Source organism: Rhopalosiphum padi, chromosome 3, assembly GCF_020882245.1.
Source record: "Rhopalosiphum padi isolate XX-2018 chromosome 3, ASM2088224v1, whole genome shotgun sequence".
NCBI classification, from domain to species: domain Eukaryota; kingdom Metazoa; phylum Arthropoda; class Insecta; order Hemiptera; family Aphididae; genus Rhopalosiphum; species Rhopalosiphum padi.
Window position 1 is genome coordinate 4,431,150 of NC_083599.1, and position 22,687 is coordinate 4,453,836.

The 22,687-nt window shown below is 28.9% G+C and overlaps 2 protein-coding genes across 2 annotated transcripts in view; one reads left to right on the top strand and one right to left on the bottom strand.

The window, feature by feature from the left end:
• The window catches only part of LOC132923690 (lysophosphatidylserine lipase ABHD12-like), an 81,772-nt gene extending 72,017 nt beyond the window's left edge, over positions 1-9,755 (bottom strand). Inside the window, exon 1 of the mRNA XM_060987611.1 lies at positions 9,519-9,755. Within this exon, the coding sequence (XP_060843594.1) occupies positions 9,519-9,738 (220 nt within the window). The 5' untranslated portion in view covers positions 9,739-9,755. The remainder of the gene's footprint in view (positions 1-9,518) is intronic.
• LOC132923691 (uncharacterized) overlaps positions 1-22,687 on the top strand; it is a 350,681-nt gene that overhangs the window by 31,971 nt on the left and 296,023 nt on the right. The window lies entirely within an intron of this gene.

Here is a 22,687-nt window from a genome sequence, read left to right on the forward strand (position 1 = left end):
TAATATCGTTGATGTTATCGTACATAGCGATATGTATAGAATATGCGATACGAGACGAGATGAGTGTCGTGATAATATTATTGTCATATTATTATACAGTAAGACCTTTAAATACCGGACACTGAATCGGTCGGTGAAATTTTGCCCGCCGTTTGGCGGAGTCCGGTATTGAGAAGGAGAAATATAATATTACAAAAAATAAAAAAAATATAAAATAATTGAAGTTTTAATTAAAAAAATGTATTTATTTAGTTATGTATACATATAACAATATATTGTATACATAGTAATTTAATTATTTTTATGTATTTTTAAAAAATGCGAAGGTAAAAAGATAAAAAAATTAGTAATATAAAAATTTAAATTAACATATTTTTATAATAAAAAAATCAGTTATTTTAGAATTTATATTGTTTTGTGTTTTGGCACGAAGTCATTTTGTATGTTAATGCATTTTCAATTCCACAAATATACGATAAAAATGATTAAAACCAAAATTGTAGTGTCCGTTATTTAGAGGTTTTCCTATAGAAAAGTAGTGAAAATGTCCCCGTTCTCCAAAAAATGTCCACTAACGGTGTCCGTTAAGGTAGGTTTCACTGTACTATGATTATTTGAAATCACTCGTCTCCGTCGTTTTTCGAGGTGCAACTCATAAATTTTAATGCAAATAAATTACATTCTATCGCAGAAATTATATTTATGTTATTATTCAAATAAAAATATTCCATTGTTACCCATCATTTAATTTTATTTAAAAGTCATCTCATGTTTTTTTGTAATAATAATTGGATGTTAACGAAAGGTATTAAATTATGAAAATTGCATTATCAGAATAATAACAATCTTTACTTATATAATATTTAAAATAAATTATTGCCGATTGCATAATATACAATTTTTATGACACGAAAATGAACAGTCCAATAATGAAACTTTTAATGATTACGAAAAAATATATAATAATATGATATGTATGTGTATATTTACAACATGATTTAGTTTAAATGATAAAATAAAATACAAATAAAATATTATATTATTTAATTTTAAAAATACGTAATTTGAACAAAATTTAAATATTTAGGGCATATTATTGTTATATTTTATTTGTGAATATAACTCGCCGTATTGTATTTTTTGCAAAACGATAAAATAAAACTGTGGTTATTATAATGAACTAATTTGAAAAATATTATTATATATTCTATAAAATGAAAACGCGAATTTAAATAACAAATTCTGACGACGGAAATCGTCGTATCGTTTTCTCTGTGACAATCAATTAGTATTGTATTGCTCGATGATATCAAACAAGCGCTGACAATGACGTTGGTGCTAATCACTTGTACAAACAGTGATTAATTATGGTTACATTGTAGACATCTGTAACCGTACATATTATACCTAAATTTAAGCACGACTGGATAATATTTGTATATCACAGATAACGGAAAACGTCTGTAATATTATTATCGTCTTGACCCGCCGGCGGGTTAAACGCGGCACCGCGATTGTTAATCAATTCATACTGTGCGATACAAATCCGTGGAGTACCACCACAGGATTACCGTTAAAAATAAAAACAAATAAATCCAGGTTAATGGATACTTTTAACATTTGTCTTATTTTCGGCTCAGGCGCTGTAGTGGGCGCTGATAAAACTATTTATGTCCCAATGAAAAAATACCGATTTTATAATATAGAACGCAGATAAATCGAGGAAATGAATCAAAGGATATACAAGACACGTACATACGCGCGCCTATGAACTGCGCGTTTAAGATTAGACCTAAACTCAGATAAATAGGTAACTGAAATCATTTGTCACGAAAATATAACGACTTGTAAACTTACGATCCGTTACGTTCATCTCGTATTTTGTCCGCGCAAAAACTTATTTTTTTCCTGATCTCAATATAGGGATTGACGATGATGACGATTCGATAATTTAACACGAATAACACAAAATATGTATATAGCTAAACGAATATAATATATATGTGCATATATTGGAGATTGGGTTTTTTTTTTATTTTATACTAATATCTATAAGCAATTTGCAATTACTAGCATAAACTATCCTTAAGCTGCAGTAATCGCAAACTGTTTGTACGTAATAGTAGAAAGAAAAAATTCCCATGCAAATTCGAAGTAAGAAGCCACTCATCGATGACATCCCACTGGCAGTTGTTTTTTAGATATCTGATTTTTATTTTTTATTTTATTTTCGTAACAAGTTCCGGAACAAATTTCTTTTTAAACTACACCTACGGTTGCCAGGTATGATGTAAGCGGAAAAGTATTTTTATGAACGGGGTTTTGAGGATTCGAATGTGATCATACACATTTATATAAATACGCGTGTGGTTTCATCCGCGTCAGTTTTCACTAAAGTCTTTATGGAGATGAGCTAAGATTATGATTTAGGTTTTATTGTAAGGTTATAATTAATTATTATTCTGAAATTTCTTCTCCAGCGCGGGTGTTGCTTTTTACTGCTGATGCTAAGATATTTCATACTCAGACGACTGTAAAATACTCAAATTTATTCAGAATAAATTTTCTACCCAGCGTTACAGTGTCGGCTTTCCCTGAACATTAGGACATTTAAAGTCGTGCCATTCTATCGAACTCGAGATATTATAGCGTTTGTCTACTCACTGGATGGTCTGAATCTTGACCGCGTTAACTAAATTATTGATTTAGGTTCTACTAAGAGTGAATAAAGTGCAAAACAGGTTTCTGAATAATTATGCTGGATACCGTTAAAACTTAGTTTACCTAGCCCGTGATAATCAGTCTATAAATGAGGTGCTCGGTCTCGAATCATTATATATCATCTAGACCGTCAGACCCTTAGTTACCGTTTTATTTTAAGACAAACAGATGCGCCTCGCTTTTTGGAGAGACTCAGTATCCGCGTTCCTAACTACACCCAATTTCAGGGAACTCGTTATTACGTATCGGCAACCCGGTCTAACGCTCCCCTCACTAGAACGATGTGTATATACAACTCGCATATTATTTATGACAAATTCGTACCTAAGTTGTTTGTCTCATTTTTATCAGTGTCATATCGTTTTAAAATAAATAAATACATTATTGTTAGATCATATTGTGACAATTTTATTAAAATTATTAATATATTATAATATCTGCTGAAAAGGTTATTTTCAAAAAATAAACGATCTATATATATATATCATCATTTTTATTTTTAGAATCGACACACATAAAAATTACAAGAACTTGAATAATCGTATCAATAAATCATGCATATGATGTATTAATGTGCATACACTGTATATAATGTATCTAAAAATATTATATGTAATAGCTTGTCTGTACATTATAGAGTCTTTATTATTTTTGTTTTAATTTTAATGGGATCAATTATCATTAATTATCTTAAAAAAAAATATGCACGGGGTACGCACACTGAACTTGGCAGATTGATTGTTGCTCGTTTAACACTTTCAAGAGGCCACTCGTTCAGATGTGCTTTGAAATCATCCATTAGTACTATATTATTTCCAACATATTTTGTTATTATAGACATAAAATTGTTTCCGAGGTAGGTGTTCATTAAAATGAACATGAACGTGTTATGCACGTATCGTGTGGTTTTCTAATAGTCACTCAAGCCGTGTCGTGTGTTGAAGGCAAGTACCATCTTGTTATGGGGTTATATAAGTTAAAGGCAACATTATATTACCATGCTACGCGTCGATTAAAATAACAAAAAAAAACCCTATGAAAGCATTATGAAATATTATTAAACTGAAAAATCATTATAAAAAAAAAAAAAAAAGGAAACAGAGAAGTCGCTCCAATGTTAGTTGGTTTCGAGTAATTAAAAGGTTTCAGTTCTTAATTGAGTAGGTAGTCGCTAAAATGGTTGTGTTAAATTGGAATTAAATGACAAATTGTTGCATACAAAAACGATTTTGAGCCAAAGTAAATTAAGTAATTTCTGTTTTTAGAAGTAATTTTGTGTGTTAAATTAATTTATGGATACACAATATCCCTTTTAATATAATATTATTATTTTTGTTAACTTCTAAATGGATTTTATGTAGAATGATGTTGTGTATAGAATAAATAGATTATACTTATTCTTAATATTTTTAAAATTTCATTGTGTATAAAAAATATTAATACACAAAATCGTGATAAATTACATGCCCATAGAGCCAATATTTTAACAACACTATAATTAAAATTGTTGTTTTTAGTTTAAAAATATAATTTAATTCAATCCTGGAAAAATTGAAAACTCAGGTACCTATAAAAAAAATAATGCAAAACATTTAAAAAAAAAAATAAAATAAAAAATAATATACATCATTGTAAATCCAATACATTCACTGCTTCACGGAGAATCTAATAATATTATGTCTGTTAAATTCATTGGTAAAATAAACTCTCGTTGAACTATAAAGTATGTTATAAATTTAATTAAAATATTTACATTTTACTTATAAAAATTATAAATAAACTTATTATTTGAATAAAGTTTACGAAAAGTTTGTTAATAATTTTTATGATATTGTAAATACAATTTATTCATTAAAATACTTGAATGTGATATTTTCCGCGATTCTATTATCACAAAGTTTTAATATATAGGTTTTGAGTAATTGATATTTTTATTTTTATCTCAAATAATATTCTAAGTTTGTTTCTGTGTTAAGACTAACGATGATCACTTACAATCAAAGTAATAATCATAGTTTTTTTAATTTAAAAAAAAACATAAGTTTAGACTAAATTAGTAAGTTAAATCCAATAATAAATTAGAAACTTTTTCAAATTGTCGATGGTAAGTATGATAAATCAATATTATGAATAATTTCAGAAAAATATTCTTTATAAAAATACATTTAAAATAAATGGTTATATAAGATGTAAAAATTGAATGTGTCATACCGTCATCGTTTTAACAAAACACGGAAGGGGTCACAAAAATATATCTAATTATATCATAATATTATTTTTTAAATAATATATTATAAAAAGTAGGAAATGAAAAACAAATATTTTTAAAATATATCATATTTACATTAAAAATTACAACTAGTCAAATTTGTTTTGTTTTAAAAAGTACAAACAATTTTCAAGTATTTTTAAATTTAAATAGCAAGAAACTGAACTCTTTGAAAAATCTACATTTTCTTTTGTATTGTAACGAGGTCATAGAGAGCTTATTACAATATTCGTTATCCTGGAAAGGATTTCTATTCCTTATGGATACGTTTTCCGTAACTGGTGTCTGAGGACTTGTGCAAGAAATGTTTGTATACAAAATATAAAAGACAGGTTTTTCATGTATTTAAAATAATATATTTACTGTATGGAAATGGTTATTAATAAATGTATATCTATTTGAGTTCGCTCGTGTCGATGATGAATGTCAAACTGAGTGTTATTTTAATATTAAATAATAATTTGGACGGAATAAAAAAGTGTCGAGTGTTTATGTTTGTTATATTCAATTTTATAGTGTGTATCGACATTTATAATATTTTTACTTTGGGATGCAAAAAAATTACAGTTTGTGGTGTTATTAGCATATTATGTAGTTATCAATATTATCTGTTGTGCTTATTGACTACATTTTTTTAAATTCTGAGTATACTCTCTCTATACAAATACTTATCATCCCATTCTATTGATATTGTATATTATACTGTACAATGATAAGAATGGAAAATAAGTTTCAAGTAAATTCCTAGTGGTACCGAAGAAACTATACATAAGTTTAATACCATGTGTTTTTACTCGGAATACTTTTGGAGCAATAAAATACTCACTACAAAAGTTTCGTTATGACCCTTAATCAATTGTAAACTGGACACAGATATAGTACTTTGAACGGATAAAATTAGGAGTTCTTAGTAGTTTTTAAGAACATTTTTACAAACAACGACGTATCTTATGACATTTTTAGTAATCATAAATAAAATCGTTAACGTGTAGTTTGAAAAATACATTTTTTAGAATCAAATAATATGTTGATTAAAACTTTTGGATCTATTGAAATTTATATACGATTTTTAAATATTTATGCAACAAAAAAAAAAAATGCAAAAATGCCCATTGACATGCAAAATTGCAATTGATTAATTATTAAAATCAAAATATAAAATTAATTTGCAACTTTCAAGGGCATTATTGTAATATTAATTTGAAAGTTTGCTTTATTTTCGTTAGGCGTAAATGATGAAAAATAGGAAAAACAATAATAATGTGCTTGACATAATTATAATTATTATTTTTTTTTTCTGTAATTAAAATTGATGATTTTTAATTTAATAAGATTATGTTAATGCAACCATAATTACACGATTATACTTTCTAAAACTTAATAAAATTTGATTGCATAACTCATAAACTACCAGAATTATTTTTCGGTGGTTTCTTATATTGTTGTGAAATTATGTTGAGTTGAAATATGTAAAAGAATATTTCCTGTGTCGATTGAAAAATTGTTTTGTGTAGGTGAGTCTCAAAATTCTAAATTCTTGAACACAATAAAAACTCTTTTAATCATAATTTTGAATCAACCGAACTTTGTACTACTCCCATCTTTGGACGAAAAGTATAAAGTTGGAGAATTTTTTTTAACATTGTATTGTTTTAAATCATGTTATACAGCAAAAAAAAAATATATATATATATATATTAACTGCTAATTAAAATATATTGTTTTAAGTGAGGAGGGTACCAAATGCCAAATGTATTTTTTTTTTTAATATTTGTAGATAAGATTCTCATTTCATATACAAATAAAAGCTTATACACCTTGAACAATAACAATTTTGAGCACAATAGAAGATATTAATATGGTTTACCAAACCGCTAAGTCAAACTGTTCACGATTTTTAAAAGTCAAAACTTCAACGTTCTATAAACGTGTGTTTGACATTATTTCTGTTATTTAAATAAGTATATAGAGCTCACCGTAAATGGAACACACGCGACGACGTAGCATATTATTATTATTTATTATACAGTTGCCTACACGACTGCTGCCAATTTATCTTTATTAATATACAATAATATAATATGAAGTGAATGTATAACGATACAATAACGGTATTATATTTATAAGTTAATATTTTTAAAATCGCACTTCTACAAATATATTGGAAAACAATATAATTTCATAATCATTTTACATACCGTATTGTCTGCATATTTGTAAAAAATATTATTTATTTTTTTTTAATTTATTAAAATATTTAATATTTATCAGTTATTATTTTAATAAACGTAATTTAAAATACTTTCAAAAAATAAATTACTAGTTTCGCTAAAAGATTGAAAAAAAAAATACAAGTTTATTAATTAAATAAGTAAAAAGTATAAAATTAATCAATAACAATAATACAAATTATATATATATATATATAAAAAAAAAACTAGCATTAATTGAATGTATAATTTTTATTACAACTGACTTAAAATATGAGAACAGATATTTCGATGAATATCTTTAAAATGTTCATGATATCGTTTTTTTTTTTTTTTTTATCTTCAGATAATATACGATACGTGAAGTAATTGTAGTAAATGTTTAAAATATGTTAATCGCAGATACGACTTTGATGTGTGTCTCTCGCTGAACTTTAATATTTATTAATATAATATTATAACACACGTTTGATATGGAATATTTATATATCAAATCAACATTTAACACATTATTTATTTATCAGAAAAAAATAATATACTTTGGATTTTGGAATTAAAAATGTTGGTTTCCACATATTTTTATTAAATTATAATTTGATATTGATTTTACCAATATACACAAACGAGATTCAGATAAGGACAATATTGTTATACGTCATAATTAATAATGTTAAAACTAATTTATATTGTTTTAAAATTAAGCAAGTATTTGCCATTAAAAAAAAAACCAACCATTATCATTGAAATACATTGTATTGATATTTCCTACTCTTACTGCATGTGTTTAATCTGCTAACATAATATATATTTTTCTTATTTTAATTCGTTCTTAAAAATCAAAAATTAACAAAAAAAAAAAAAATGAAATGAAATATTCACTGTTAACGAAAATATATTGCTCTTACTAACTATTACTATTTTTCAGATGTTGGACTCAGTAATAAAAGATAATTTTCAATTTTAATTTTGAAAAGTGTACAAAATTGAAATTGATATTGTTGTCAGCTGTGTAAAAAAAGTTTCCTTCTCCTTTACAGTAGATGGGCATCAAAAAAGTTAAGACGTTGATTAGGTCTTGACAAAAACTAAAGACAGAACTTCTTAAAATTATTATAACTGGTTTTGGAATAATTTATTTATTTAATAATTTACGTCCACTGCAGTGTGCGTAATAATATACTTTTCTTAAAATACGAATTTGATTTAATTACATTGACTATTTGAGACAATATCTATCTGTATATATTTACTTTACCAACTTCTCACTTACGCAAACACAATAATCAAAATTATATATTATACTATTTAAATAAAGTGCTTCTATTAATTTGATATGTTGTAATATAATACGAAACCAACGTTAAAATATGATTAATACAACTTAAAAGCGTTTGAATTGGTCTTTGTTTCGTACTTTATTATTTCTATTTGTATTTGTATTATCATTGATAAAAATCAATTTTCTCAAATGTATTTGAACATAGGTACAGTCCTATGAATGATATATTTGTTTTTATATTACACGATGTGATTAATTTTTTTGTCGTTAAGTAATATTTGTTTTTTTTTCGGAAACGGTTACGACTAATAACCACATAAATAATTTATTGAATTGATTTGGGAAACTTAATATTTATATATTTATATCAATAGTGTTCCAATAAACCATATAAAAAATTCAATTTATTATTACATTGTTTATTTACTTTAGAAAACGTTATCTTACTTGTTATAAATTATTGATAACTAACATATATAAGGTACAAAAGTTACTGTAGGTTTGACTACATATTTAATTAAATATGTAATATATTTATCAGATGTTTTATTACTATGGTTTTGACATAAAAAGTTTAAGACCCGGTTAAGTATTAAAAAATGTTTTGGATAGTTATAAAAATATAAATATATTTTTTTATTATTATTAGATTATAATATAATCAGCGTCGGCCGTTTAATAATAACAATGACAATTAGACGAATAGTGTATTACTGTATTATAAAGCTTAATCCTAATAGTAGATTTTTTTTCTTTGGTTATCATAATAACAAATTATGATAAACCTATTACTTTTATATTGTTTATTTAATTGAAAAATGATTATAAAATATAATAAAATAGAATGATTTAGTCTTTTTAATAAAATTAAACGATATTACCTATTACTTACATAACTATTATAAACAAATGTGTTTCATTTGAATACTTTTCACACGATTTGTCATTTTTTGTCATTACATCTTAATATTAATACAGATAATTTCTGCTTGAGCATCATTATATATTATATTATATTTAACTTTTACTTTTACAGTACCTGTTGACTTTGGCAGCTTAACTGCTGAATTTCGCCGGCCATTTTCCGAAATTAATTTTGAAACGTAATCCAATTTGTTTTTTTTATTCGAGAAATATTTTGAATTCTCAATACTATGATTATTAGCTAGGAAACCCGCGTTTTTTTCTTCCGCTGGTTTATTTAAAATACTTAGATTTGTTTGAATTTTTAACACGGTACGTTTTCTCATGGTCGTCATATTAGCACGCGCGCACGAACACTACAACAGCTAATAATACAGTTATTAAACTTTATTACACGCTTATCACTTAAATTTTGCCAAGGTCATGGGTCAGGTTACTCTTGAGATAATTTTATTTATACCTAATTTGTATATTATTCCTATCTCAATATACGTGCAAACATATTTATACGTAGCAATCTATATATTTATGAATATTTACAGTAGACAAAACACACTGGTCGAGGATTCAGCAAAAAAATTAAAAATATGAGCGCAAAGACTTGGAATCCTCTTTACGTAAAACGAATGGTCATTTTTACATTTGGTGATGTTTTTATTTTATATCGCTATGATCAAACTATTGCACATAGATTTGAGTGTTTTTCGTTTCGGGCGCCAGGTATAGTAAGGTTGACGAAGTCGGGTGTATAAGTGTTTTTTTTTTTTTTTTAAATCGAATATTCCACTAGAAAGTGCAAGCGGCAGTTAAAAATCGTGTTCTACAGGCAATATCAGATACAAAATGCGATGCTCGCATATGTCCATTTGTCGTTGTTTTCCAGATTATAAACGTGTAATAAATAGTAATATTTTGATTATTAGATTTATCTATTGAAAAAATACCATAACAATTGATAGTTACTAGAAAATAGCAATTTACATTATGGTGTGTGGGCGTGTGGCTAAATAGTTTATTATAATTTTACGATTAAAATTCACAACAAAATAAAAGATAAAAAATACACTTGAATGAGATACCAAAAAGCCAAAAAAATTATGTGCATCAACGTCAAGTGTCAAACAACACCACCCCATATAGAAAATCGATAGTTTTTGTCATGCAATATATTTAATATGACATTTCTATGAATTTGTGTTATAATATGACGTCAAACCCTCATTTTACAGATTACACCAAGTGAGATTTAACCAACACCCGCCGGCACTTGCCTCGTCTAAATTCGAATTTTTTACTTTTTAATTTTTATAAGTCATATGTATGACTTTGTATTCGTACCAAACCCTCGTTTTAAAAACAACATCTGAGTAGTCAAGTACAAATTCGTCTAGGTACTTGATTAAAAAAAAATAATAATAATAATATTTTCATTATACATTATATTTTATGTTATTATTAAAATATTAATAAATTAAAAAAAAACTGTTCAATAATTTAATAAACTACAAGCTATGTCGAGTTTACATGTCATGACATGGTGACCTCTTTGTAGTCATGGTGCTCAAAATTAAAATTATTACTAGTTGACGAGTCGGTTAAATCAACCCTTTATTTGTTTGTTTTATAACTCAATTAACCGGACTTGGTATTATAATGACGATATTGACCATAACAATTTATGACAAATGGTATATAGGCACTGTATACTAAATGTTACGTTGCATACCAAAAACGACAAAAACTACCTTTTTATTATTAGGTCGAGGTGTTATAAAAACACTTGGAAAAATACAAGTTATATACCTAGAATGGTAATTATAATAGTGGTATTAACGTTTTATTGTGTGATACTTCAAGACTTGGAGTTTATAGCGATTAATTTAAATATTCAATAGAATTTGTTTAATTTAGTAATGTCAGTATTAAACATCAATTTAATTTTGTATAAATGTTTTTTATATTGTTCCTTTTGTTTAGAGCTTTAATATAATAAACACATTAACATTTATTCATTAGACTGTACAAATATGCCAACCATGTTAGTATATTGAACACATTACACACCATTTAATTTTTTCATTATTCACGCGCAGTATATTACCACTTGTGATGTGTTTGTGAGTTTCTGTCACATTGTCCTATTCCAAAAACAAAAATAAATTATAACACACGAAAACGTTTCAAATCTCTAGTGATTAAAAGTTTTAACGAAAAACGTCTAGAAAAAAAAAGTGATTTAGGGCTGAGGCTTGAGAGTTTAAAGTAGTAATGTACATTATTAATATTATATAAACCAAATTTGGCTACACAAAACAATACGATTCGAGTTTAAAAAAAAAAAAAAAACACTTCACACAGACAATTCAATAATGACAGACTTTCGAAAAACGAGTGAAAAATTTAAGGCGTGTCGAATGGACAGTTCTCGCGCAGTAAGTGTTGAAAAATATATCCAACAGCGTTTTCAGTCAAAATGCGTTTGCGCCAATGACCAATACGATTATTGTAATACGTTCGGGCTAAATTAGCGCAAATCCACAGGTATGATACAATAAATTACAACGCAATACTGGTAATCGCGGTTACTGCGGTGTAGAAAAACAATCAACGAATTGTAATTTTTCTTTTCTTTTAATCAAAAAACGCTCGAGCTTTTCGATTTATTTTACTTTTTTTCAAATATAACGGTTAACTTACTTTTCGGAAAACATCCGCAACACAAATAGGTAGAACAAAAAAAAGGTGTTTTTCAATATATCATTTCATTCCGCGTACACAATAATAATAATAACAATAATAATAATATTACACAAAAGCCTTTATCGTATTGACCGTTCGGCGGCGGTACAGTGTGCCGAGGTAGGTCGTATTATTCGTCGTTATAACAAAACAATTATTTAATACGCCGATTGCCGCAGATCGAATGTCAAGTCGATGCCCCGAGAGGCTTCTCGGAGAACTCAGTTTTCGTATTCCTATAGTGAGACTGGGCTTCAGTGTAATTTTTATAAACCCACCAATATAATATATCTAACTTTTCCGGGAATGCCCCACTTTTAAGGACGATGCATAACGTGAATAATCATCATAGGCTATTGAACCATGATTAGTACGAAGGCTGACATTAAAAAAAAATCATGTTTCATATTATCATTAACACCGTGTTTTATTTAATTATTTATTATTATTGTTTTTTCTTCTCTCTAATATTAAAGTCAGTATGAGTTATATGCATCTTATAATGATATGTTGATATAATATGTTTTTATCTGTTGTTATCTATGTATTTCTTGTCTGTTGATTTCGTAAAAGCCGTCTCGCGTTGATTATAATAAAATATATAAATAAATATAAATTATTATATTGTGCACTAGTACACCGCCGCCGCCCTTATGCCTCGCCTCGCCGCGTACCGTAACATTATTATTAATATACCTTACACTTAAACGTTTAACTACAGAACATTGGTTTTTGGTAGGCTTTGTGTTCCGTGTCGCTGCAGTTGTACTGCGTAGGTAGGTTGGCCGAACACGTTTAACTCCACAGCCATTACAACCACAACTACTATATTATATTGAGTATTTATTTAGTAAAAAAAAATGTTTTGAGAAATTTTAAATTTTAGAATATACTAGAAATGTTCTACTTTTTCTACTTTGTTAAGGGAGGGGGGTTTGAACCCCCTAAACCCTCCCCGTACCCTACGGTCCTGGTCACAATATAATATTAGGAGCCTTGTATTAGTTTTCCAGTCTTTTTGACCTAACGAATGCAATTTTATTGACAATTAAAAAAAAAAAGAAAAAAAGCTCTGATCAGTAAACTTTTTTCGGCCAAATGGGATATTTGTTATCAATCCGAATACACAACTGGTTTTTTTGTCGTCGGGAAAGTGGGATTCGGCGAAATGGGATGAAACCATTATTACAACTACGGCTCGTCACCGCTCGCCTGCAAACCGTACGCGGACCCTTTCCGGCGCAGATTAAAATATAATATACACCGCTAAGCGAACAACTACGCCGCGGCCGATTCGTAACTAATCACGCTCCAATTGCCGTTGTTGTTCCATACCGTGTACTCGTGTATAATAATAATAATAATATGATATCGTATAATATCATAATAATATAATGTCGTAACGTTGTTTTACGCGGTCGATGGTCGGCGGTAGAACGAAATTTGCGTATAAATTCAACGGGACAGAGTAAAATATTTACTTGGGGGGGGGGGGGGACGCGGGCGACGATATTCGGACGGAGGATTAAATTATTGTTTTATCATTACACGTCTCGAATTCTAAAAAAAAAAAACGCTTTTTCGGAAACGACCATTGAATAGATTGAAAAAAATGAGTTGGTTTCATAGGCGCCCGGAGAGGGGAGGCAAGCTGCGGAATTTCCCCCTCAGGTTTTTTCAAAATTATTTCTTAATTTAATGTTTTAAGATAAATTCACTATACAATAATCAGCCGTAAAAAAATAAATACATACTTATTAGAGTGGTCCTTATTTTTTAAACTTAATTAAACTTAGTCCGTACCCGCTAGATTTGTTAAGTAATAAGAGAAAGTAATTGGGGCAAAATTTTGAAGGCATTACTGCCCTTCTTGTTCCGACTTAGGGTTGAAAAATGGCAAAAGGGGGTAGTTTAGCTGCATTTCAAATTTACGTATAAAACTATAGCACTTAGCATAAAAATGTATACGATCTTAATTATAGAGATTAATAATATCTATAAAATAATAATGAAACAATACATTTTTCGTAAATTCATTATTTTTCAAGCAAATATTAATAAAATTATTTTTTGACAAAATCGATTTTTACAGTTATTTTAATATGTTTAACGATTAATAATTGGAGTCAACGTAAAATATATAGAGTAAAAATTAAACTAAATTAAATTTTCTTAAAAAAAGTTATTATTAACAATTTCTTTATAGATTAGCTGTTTTATGATAACAGTCAGTTTTATGTAATTAAAAACTCAGAAAACGCACTTTTTCTTCTTTTTATATAGTATATATTATATATATATATACGACAAATCGAAAGTGCTTATAATATGAATAATAGGTAACCATTACAAAAACATTAGATTCGATTATTTGCTGTCGATTGATAATTATATAGTGTATACACTGTATATCTTGTAAAACTATAATATTTCTCCTAAAATCCTAACATTGCACCCCCCCACCCCTAGAAAAATGTCTGCAGACGCCTATGGTTGGTTTGTGTTAGGTATACATAATATTATCATAGTTTTTAGTATGATATTATTATATCGATATTCAATCTCATATTATAATATAAATATACAAAACGACGTATCGGACGATTGTCTTTGATCCGATGATCCGACAGTGACCATAATATCACGTCTATCATATTATTATACAGAATTAACGGATATCTTACAAATGCCATGTGCGATATGATTTCGATAAAAGCTTTATGTAATTTGTTTAAATAGTCCATCTTGGGACTAAAATTAGCCCCGCCGTTTGTATGATATGTTTGCGTTAAAACCACCACGTAGGTCGTGTAATTTATCAAATGTATTTTTAAAGGAAAAATTATATTTAAACGTAAACGTAAAATAAATTATTATTTTGCTTGCATTACTGTTTTAGATTTTCCGTTCCCAGTAAAAAAAAAAAGTCGCTCAAATCACACGCTTTAAATTCGGCGTACTATTTAGATTTTACACTTCTCAGTACGAATGTATGTGCGTGTACATTGTTCATATTATTATTTTAGCGTTTCACTCAACTGTCGTCGGTATACTGTACGGTTTTACGTCACGGGACACGAAATATAAAACATGTCGGTCGGGTTTAAAGTGAGTTCAACTCGGTGGGTTAGGCAAGTATTATAGGTATAACGTCTATTATTCAAACGACTGCGTTAAGTACGCGTCATATTTTATATGTGTATATACAGTCTGCTTTTTATCGGATTACTTCTCATCATCGTCTCGAACGCCGCCGACTCGCTACTTTGGCCGTTTGACATTTTTCCTGCTTTAAATATGTACTAATCGGTGCGTTTTAAACTCATGAATATTCCCGCATATAGTCGTAAAAACAATTTGAGGCATTTATTAATGCAAGACAACCTAAACCAAACCGAGACGCCTTTGGGCGAAGTTTCAACAATATTTTCTGTCCTTATTAGCTCCGAAAGCTGATTACTACGCAAAGCTTTCTCGATAGACTTGAATGTTTAATATCAAATCATATTCATATTTCAAGTTTAACGTATGTTTAATGCACATTTTTTCCATACAACACAATCCGCTTAATGATTAAATTTTGATTTGCGGTTAATTATTCATCTCCCGTTTCGATATGTTCCCGGTTGACTAGAAGGAAAAAGTAATTTCATTATTAACTGCAATATATTTATCGTGCTTATTAAATTCTTTATTCATAAAACCCTCCGTTTTTTTTTTCTTTGTATACAATTTAAAAAGTTTATGGACCTGAATACAACCGTCGTTTTGCCAATTTTAATATTACTTTATAAGCTGTTTTGAAAATAATTTTGATAAGACTATATCATTGAATCGCAGTAAAGATTACGAAATAGAAGACAAAATATGGCTACGCGTATTACAATACATTTTAACAATATGAAACGATTTTTTTGTACAAGCAGCCACAGAATGTATATTAAAATAAAAAGGGACATAACTTTGAAAGTTTTAATTACGCTATAATGATAAAAAAAAAAAAAAAAAACATCTTTGATAGTGTTTTTTTTATGCATGTCATAAAAAATATGAAAATATATTTTCAGTAAAAATGAAAATTGTCATTTACGAGTTTTGTTTTAATACGATAACTATTTTCGACTAAGAGTAATTAACGGCGTTGTTAATTAATTAATAAACTACCCTTAAACAGTTATTTGATTATGTTATTTTTTCTATAGTGAATATAGGTGCTCGAGAATAAGTTTTGTGATCTAGACTCACGCTTTGGATTTATTTTACGGTAAAGATTACATCCGTTACTAATTACATGTTTGCGTCTAGTCCCGTGACGCCCGAGGATAGAGTCTATTTTTTTATGACGTGAACGTGTTATACACAGGTCAGAGAACAATGTTTGTGGTAACGTGATAAGAGCACTAACAAGTAAAACACTCATGAATTGAACTGAAATAATAAAATAGTATCCTTAACTAATAGTTCAAGTCCTCTGTATCTAATTAAATTATGAATAAATAATTACACAAATAAAAAGTTTGATTTTGATATATTTTAATATTATCATAATGTTTTTTTTCTTTTCGTCACTCCAAATCATTCAGACTCTTTGCCACAATCACCATTTTTCTTTATCATTCCCAATCAACAACCACCCCATTTTATAATGCTTCTGCCTAATATTACCATATAATCTTTTTAACTTTTTTGAGACTGTAGTCTATCGATATTTTCCCTAGAAGACAAAGCGGACCTTTGCTCACATATACCCATTTTATAATTTCCTCAATTATTCTACCTGCGCCCTTCGCTCGCAACTCGCCAAGTCCATTACTGTTTTAATCCATTTTTGCATGCGTAATATAGCGCAACGGTATGGACCATAACCTATATAGTGATAAACTGTATATTTTATTGAGTACTGATACCATAGTCTTGATTTAAGAATTGTTTTTAAAACAAATAAAAACATTTTACCCCCTCGATATCAATTATATGTGTTCTATTCCGAATATCTCAGTACACCTATGTACTTAAAAGCGTTTACTCTTTCAAACGCCATAATTTCTACAAGTAAGCTTTGCTACTATAGAGGATTTTTTCATGCGAGTACGTATCAAGAACTTCGTATTGATTTGTAGTCAGACCCATCTACTTACTCTCCGATATGAGAAAACGAGTCATTATCCGTAGATATCCTTCTGATTTCGCTAACGCCACGACATCGTCTGCGTACGTCACTAGTTTAATTAATTTTTGACGTTGAAATTTGATTCCTATGTCGGTGTTAAGTACTCTTCTGCCTGCTACTTCCGACGTAATATTGAACAAAATTAGAGATAAAACGAGATACAGCCCCTTGTGTCAGTTCTGTCTTAACTATAAATTATTTTTACAAATGACCGTTAACTGAGCAGCGGTACTCAAAAATTTAGATACCTGTTCTTATCAACTTTATACGCTTTGACGGTACACTAAATTTTTCATTTTACTCAATCACTCGAAACCTAATATAAAGCTGAGCGCCTTCTCGGTGTGTTTTTTTTTTGTAATGTTATGGGTTTTATTTTCAGGGCCGTGCGATATTCTATAATACTATTAATACTGTGTCATAATCACGTATCCACACATATACAAATAATAAATCATTATTGAAAATTCAATTAAAACTTTTTTATCTAATTAAATTTTAAACAGATTAATCTTTTAGTTTTCATTGTTTTTATGTATTATAAAAAAATAATGATAAATAATACTACATATTCAAGACATATAATACGTACAATATGATGTGCAAAACAATTATAGTATATATCACATTGCATTTTTATTATCCAATTGCAGATTTATACTTGGCGTATTCAATTCAACACATAATACTGTTTTATATATTAGTTGAAGATATTATTGAGTATTTTTAGAGAGACACGGTAATGTAGTAAAAAATATTTATTCGATCAAAGTTTATTCATTTTGGAAAAATCGTTTGATTTTTTTTAAAGTGGATTTGTATACGAATTGTACTCGTAATAAAATATTATATTATATTATGTTTGTCGTTTATATGTATATACTATGTTACAATGGATATGATATTTTACAATTACTATGTTGTATTTTTTTTTAACATCATTGTTTTTACGATATGCCCGACACACGCAACCAATACAATATTGCTACTTTGATCGGTTAAATATTAAATTTTACTTTATCTATTACTCGTACGGAGCATTCATTTGGATATAAAAACGCAATCATATCATATTCTATTCAAATAAGAAACAAATTATAAATGGTATTTATTTTACACGAGATTCACACTCGTGTACATATAAACACATGCAACAAACTACATGCAACTACGTACATTAATCATTGTTGTATTATACTATAAAATATATAACATATTGGTATGCTTCATAATATTCTGTTAAATGAGAAAAACTTCAGTCATTAAAATTGTTGTTAAATTTTCTCGAATAATAGTAAATAAACAAATTATAAGTTCTCGAGGAATTTGTGTTAATTTAATTTAACTTTTTGTCGTAATTAAATTTAATGTTAATATTAGTGTTGAATAATATTAATATTCAGAAATCACTCGTTGGCTAATTTTCTTGCGAAAGAGAGAGAGAGCAGATAAAGAAACCCTTCAACTATTTTAACAACGCACTTCAATAATATGTGATATTATGTTAATATTTTGTTCTACGAATGTTTTTGTTTGCTAATACGTATATAGTAATCTTACAGGTTTTCTGAGTTTACGGTGAATATATATTATGCGGAGAAATAGAAACTTATTCGGTATATCTTAAGACTATTGTAATAATCGTCCAACGTCAATAATTATTGTTGTGAAACAATCGTGGACATAATATGATTAAATAAAGCGATTTTCGAAGAAAAAAAAAAATGCTGAAAAAATAGGTCAATAATATTATGATAACAGTTTACACGGTGACCTTAAAATCTCCGAATATCTTAGTGCTCCGTGTTAAATAATAACGACAACCGACATCATTTTTATCAAATATATATTATGGCACTTATTAATCTCGTTGTAAAAACAACGGAATTAACGTGGCTAAAATCTAATAACGAAGGAACAGCCGACGAGATAAAACCGAAATAAAGAGGATGGTAGCAGCGTGCATATCATTTAGTGTGTTCACCCGTCAATAGACTGCGCGTAAGTAGTAACTTCTCCGAACCACCGAGAACGGACACCGGATTTATTTCCAGTCTAAATCATTAAGAATACAGATTTAACAAATTGTGTTCGTTACCGGAATACAATAATTAATGAACCGTCTACGATTGCGATGAGCGAAAACCAACAACGACCACTATAGTAGTTATCACACGACTCGGAGTGATTGTTTTGAAAACATAATGTAGTCGATTGAAATAATATGCAAAAATGCAAACGTATAGTATACGTATGGTATGCAAATTATTATTGATAAGCGAGTGCGAAATATAAATAAAAACATCTCTATACAAGTACCTATAGTACATATTTTGATAACGGACAGTTCGAAAAAAAATTAAATTTTCTTGCGTTCTCGAGAGTTACGATTATTTTAACGAAATTTACCATTAGATATACTTAATCTATCCTATTTACAGTACCATCACTGCTGGTCGTTACCAACGAAATCCTTTATTTATTTATGATAATCGATTGTTTTTACTTTAATCGTCGTTCGGGAAACCCAATCCTTATTATCAAAAACCTTTATCATAATCGTCCGTAATAAAGATAATATTATTGTTATGTACCATAGTAATGTGCATAACATATATTATTATGTTCTTAAATCCTGCGAATGTCCTAAAAAGCCTATACGAAATCGTAAGTGCCCATTAAATTGTCAACGACATTAAATCATAATTTATGTATGGAATATAATCTATCGCTATCCAACTACGGTTGTGACGGACAAGCGTGTAATATTGTGTTTGTCGGTAATTGCGTTTCGTTAACTATTTGATACGTTTATTTGAACTCGAATTAGGCAATGGCGTAATAAGCCAGCCCGACAACGAACAGAGTGTTGTAATGTCGCCAGTGTGTCCTGAATTGCATATTATATTTTAATTTTTTAACCTGATGTAACACAATTCGAAAAAATAAAATAAACAGAACAACAACACGGCGATTTCTGGTTTTTTTTTTTTAATACGACGTCTTTTGTCATTTTATGCCAGCCACTTACACACTGTTTTCGTCCAGGTCTCGCCTTAATTAAACTCGTGTTTAAGCTATTTTTGTTTTTTTTTTTATACGTTCTGCGATATTAACGCACGAAATACTATTGTATTACTTGTCCTAGTGCCTACACATATTTTTAAACGATTTCCGACGCATTTCAGCAGAACCGATGGCGATCGATCAGATTCGAAAAGTAAATAAATCCGTAAGATGTATTTAAAATCAAATAGTTTTTGGATTTACGTTTGTGTGCGACATAACGACATTACGTTATGTCATATTTATATAAAATAAAATAGGACCCATGATTTTATTACAGTGATTTGAAATACCAGAGAATAGCGCTAAAATTAACACTAAATGTATTAGAAAATTGCACATGACGTGCAATGGTTATTTTACAGATGACCAAACTCAAATCATACCACACAATACGTATAGATTTTAAAATACATAAATCAATTTACATTTTAAAGGGGTTCGCGTTCAAACAGAGTCTTTTAAACTTAGTTTTTCAACGCGAATCGCAATGAATGATATTTAATGATATATAAATATATATATATTATATTGTGTTATATCGACTGATTGAACGGATAAAAAGGGCAAAATATCGCGAAAGCTTTCACAATATTCGTGTTTGATATTATATCTGATTTCAAAATAGAATTGTATGTTTTTTTTTATTTTCAACATTTAAAATATGCACATTATTATGTTACACCGAACACGTGTTGTACGTCAGCCGAAGACGTTATCCGTGCAAATGATCTGTCTCGCGTTCTTAACCCAAAGTATTGATCCGAATTTAAACAGACTAAAATATGTATTATTTAACTCTAGCAATTATTAAAATGTTCGTGTTTCGATAGGACGGGTCGGGTATAATATTAATATACACATAACCGCCGCCGTCCTTAATATACACTACGTATACGTAAACGCGCAATGCGCATACATAATATAATGATATAATATGCACAGCTCTCTCCTCTCACAGCCTCTCTCTCTCCCTTTCTCTCTCTCTCTAATGATCTTCTGAGAAATGCTCATTTGTTGTAAAAATCCCGAGTGTACTTACTTGGTCTATTCTCTCCGCCGGCGTTATATGGTCGTTTTAATATCGTTCGTTTCATTTACCTATTTTGATAATAATATTATTATCTACACGCTGCAATTAGAGTGTCGAATACATCGGTCCACGGTTCCACCCTCGTTAACCGGGCGGCGCGTGTGACAGGGGACGGGTCCGTCAACATTGCGTGCATTTATAAACCGTATAATAATAACAGTAATGATATGATATTATTATTATTATATAAGTATATTTGTACCTTGGGCCATGCAAATTTTTAACGAAGGGTGAACACTGTGCGCTCACACACACACACACACACGCTCTGAGCCTATATAATATATATATATATGTATAGTTGATGTTTTGTTTTGTTTTTTTAGCATGCGTTGCATTATACAATTTTTATTCACATCACACCCGCCGCCGGAGCGTAACCCTCGGCAAACACAAAAATATTGCAAATCCGTTTCCAGTTATAAAATATGGTCCGCGGATTACACGATGATTATAATTTGATTTAGAGAACGCCGTGACAGGCAGGCGTACACGGTTTTTATTGGGCCGCCCCGGGACAAAAGGTTAAATCTCCAGATTTTTTCATCGGCGGGGCAAAAAAAAAAAATAAAACAACACAAAATATTATAATATAAACACGCACATTCGTATACATATTCAAATGTTCGTGGGTATTATATGTACCTGCTGCTACGCGGGCGAAAAAAATACCGTACGCGCATACGTTTTGTTTACAGAAAGTGTGTGCACCATGTACATATAATATACGTAGGTGGCGGATAGGTAGGTACTGGTAAAACGTTCGTTTAGCTCGGCTGAAAGCGGCTGTCAGTCTAAGGCAGCAGTCGAACATATATTTACCGCCTCGGCGGTAATGATAATAAAGTGAAACGGACTGGAAAAAATAATATTTACCATACCTTATAATATTACCCCGTCGTGTGTGATGCGAAAAATGAAAGAAGTCTAACGAATTAAATATGTCCGTCGAATATAATGCACACGGATAAAAAATAAATTCGTTGAATAAAACGTCGGAAGTAGATAATATTACTTAAAAGCTAAACTTTTGATTCCCTCGTAAAGGAATATTGTATAATACGTTATGTTCGTTGATATTCATATATAATACATAATATATAATATGTATAGGCACACATTATTATGACACACTCGGTTGAATGAAACGTAAAAACGAATCGTAGCTATTTCAAAGTATTTCCTTTTACCAACCATAACAGTTATTTCAGATTCA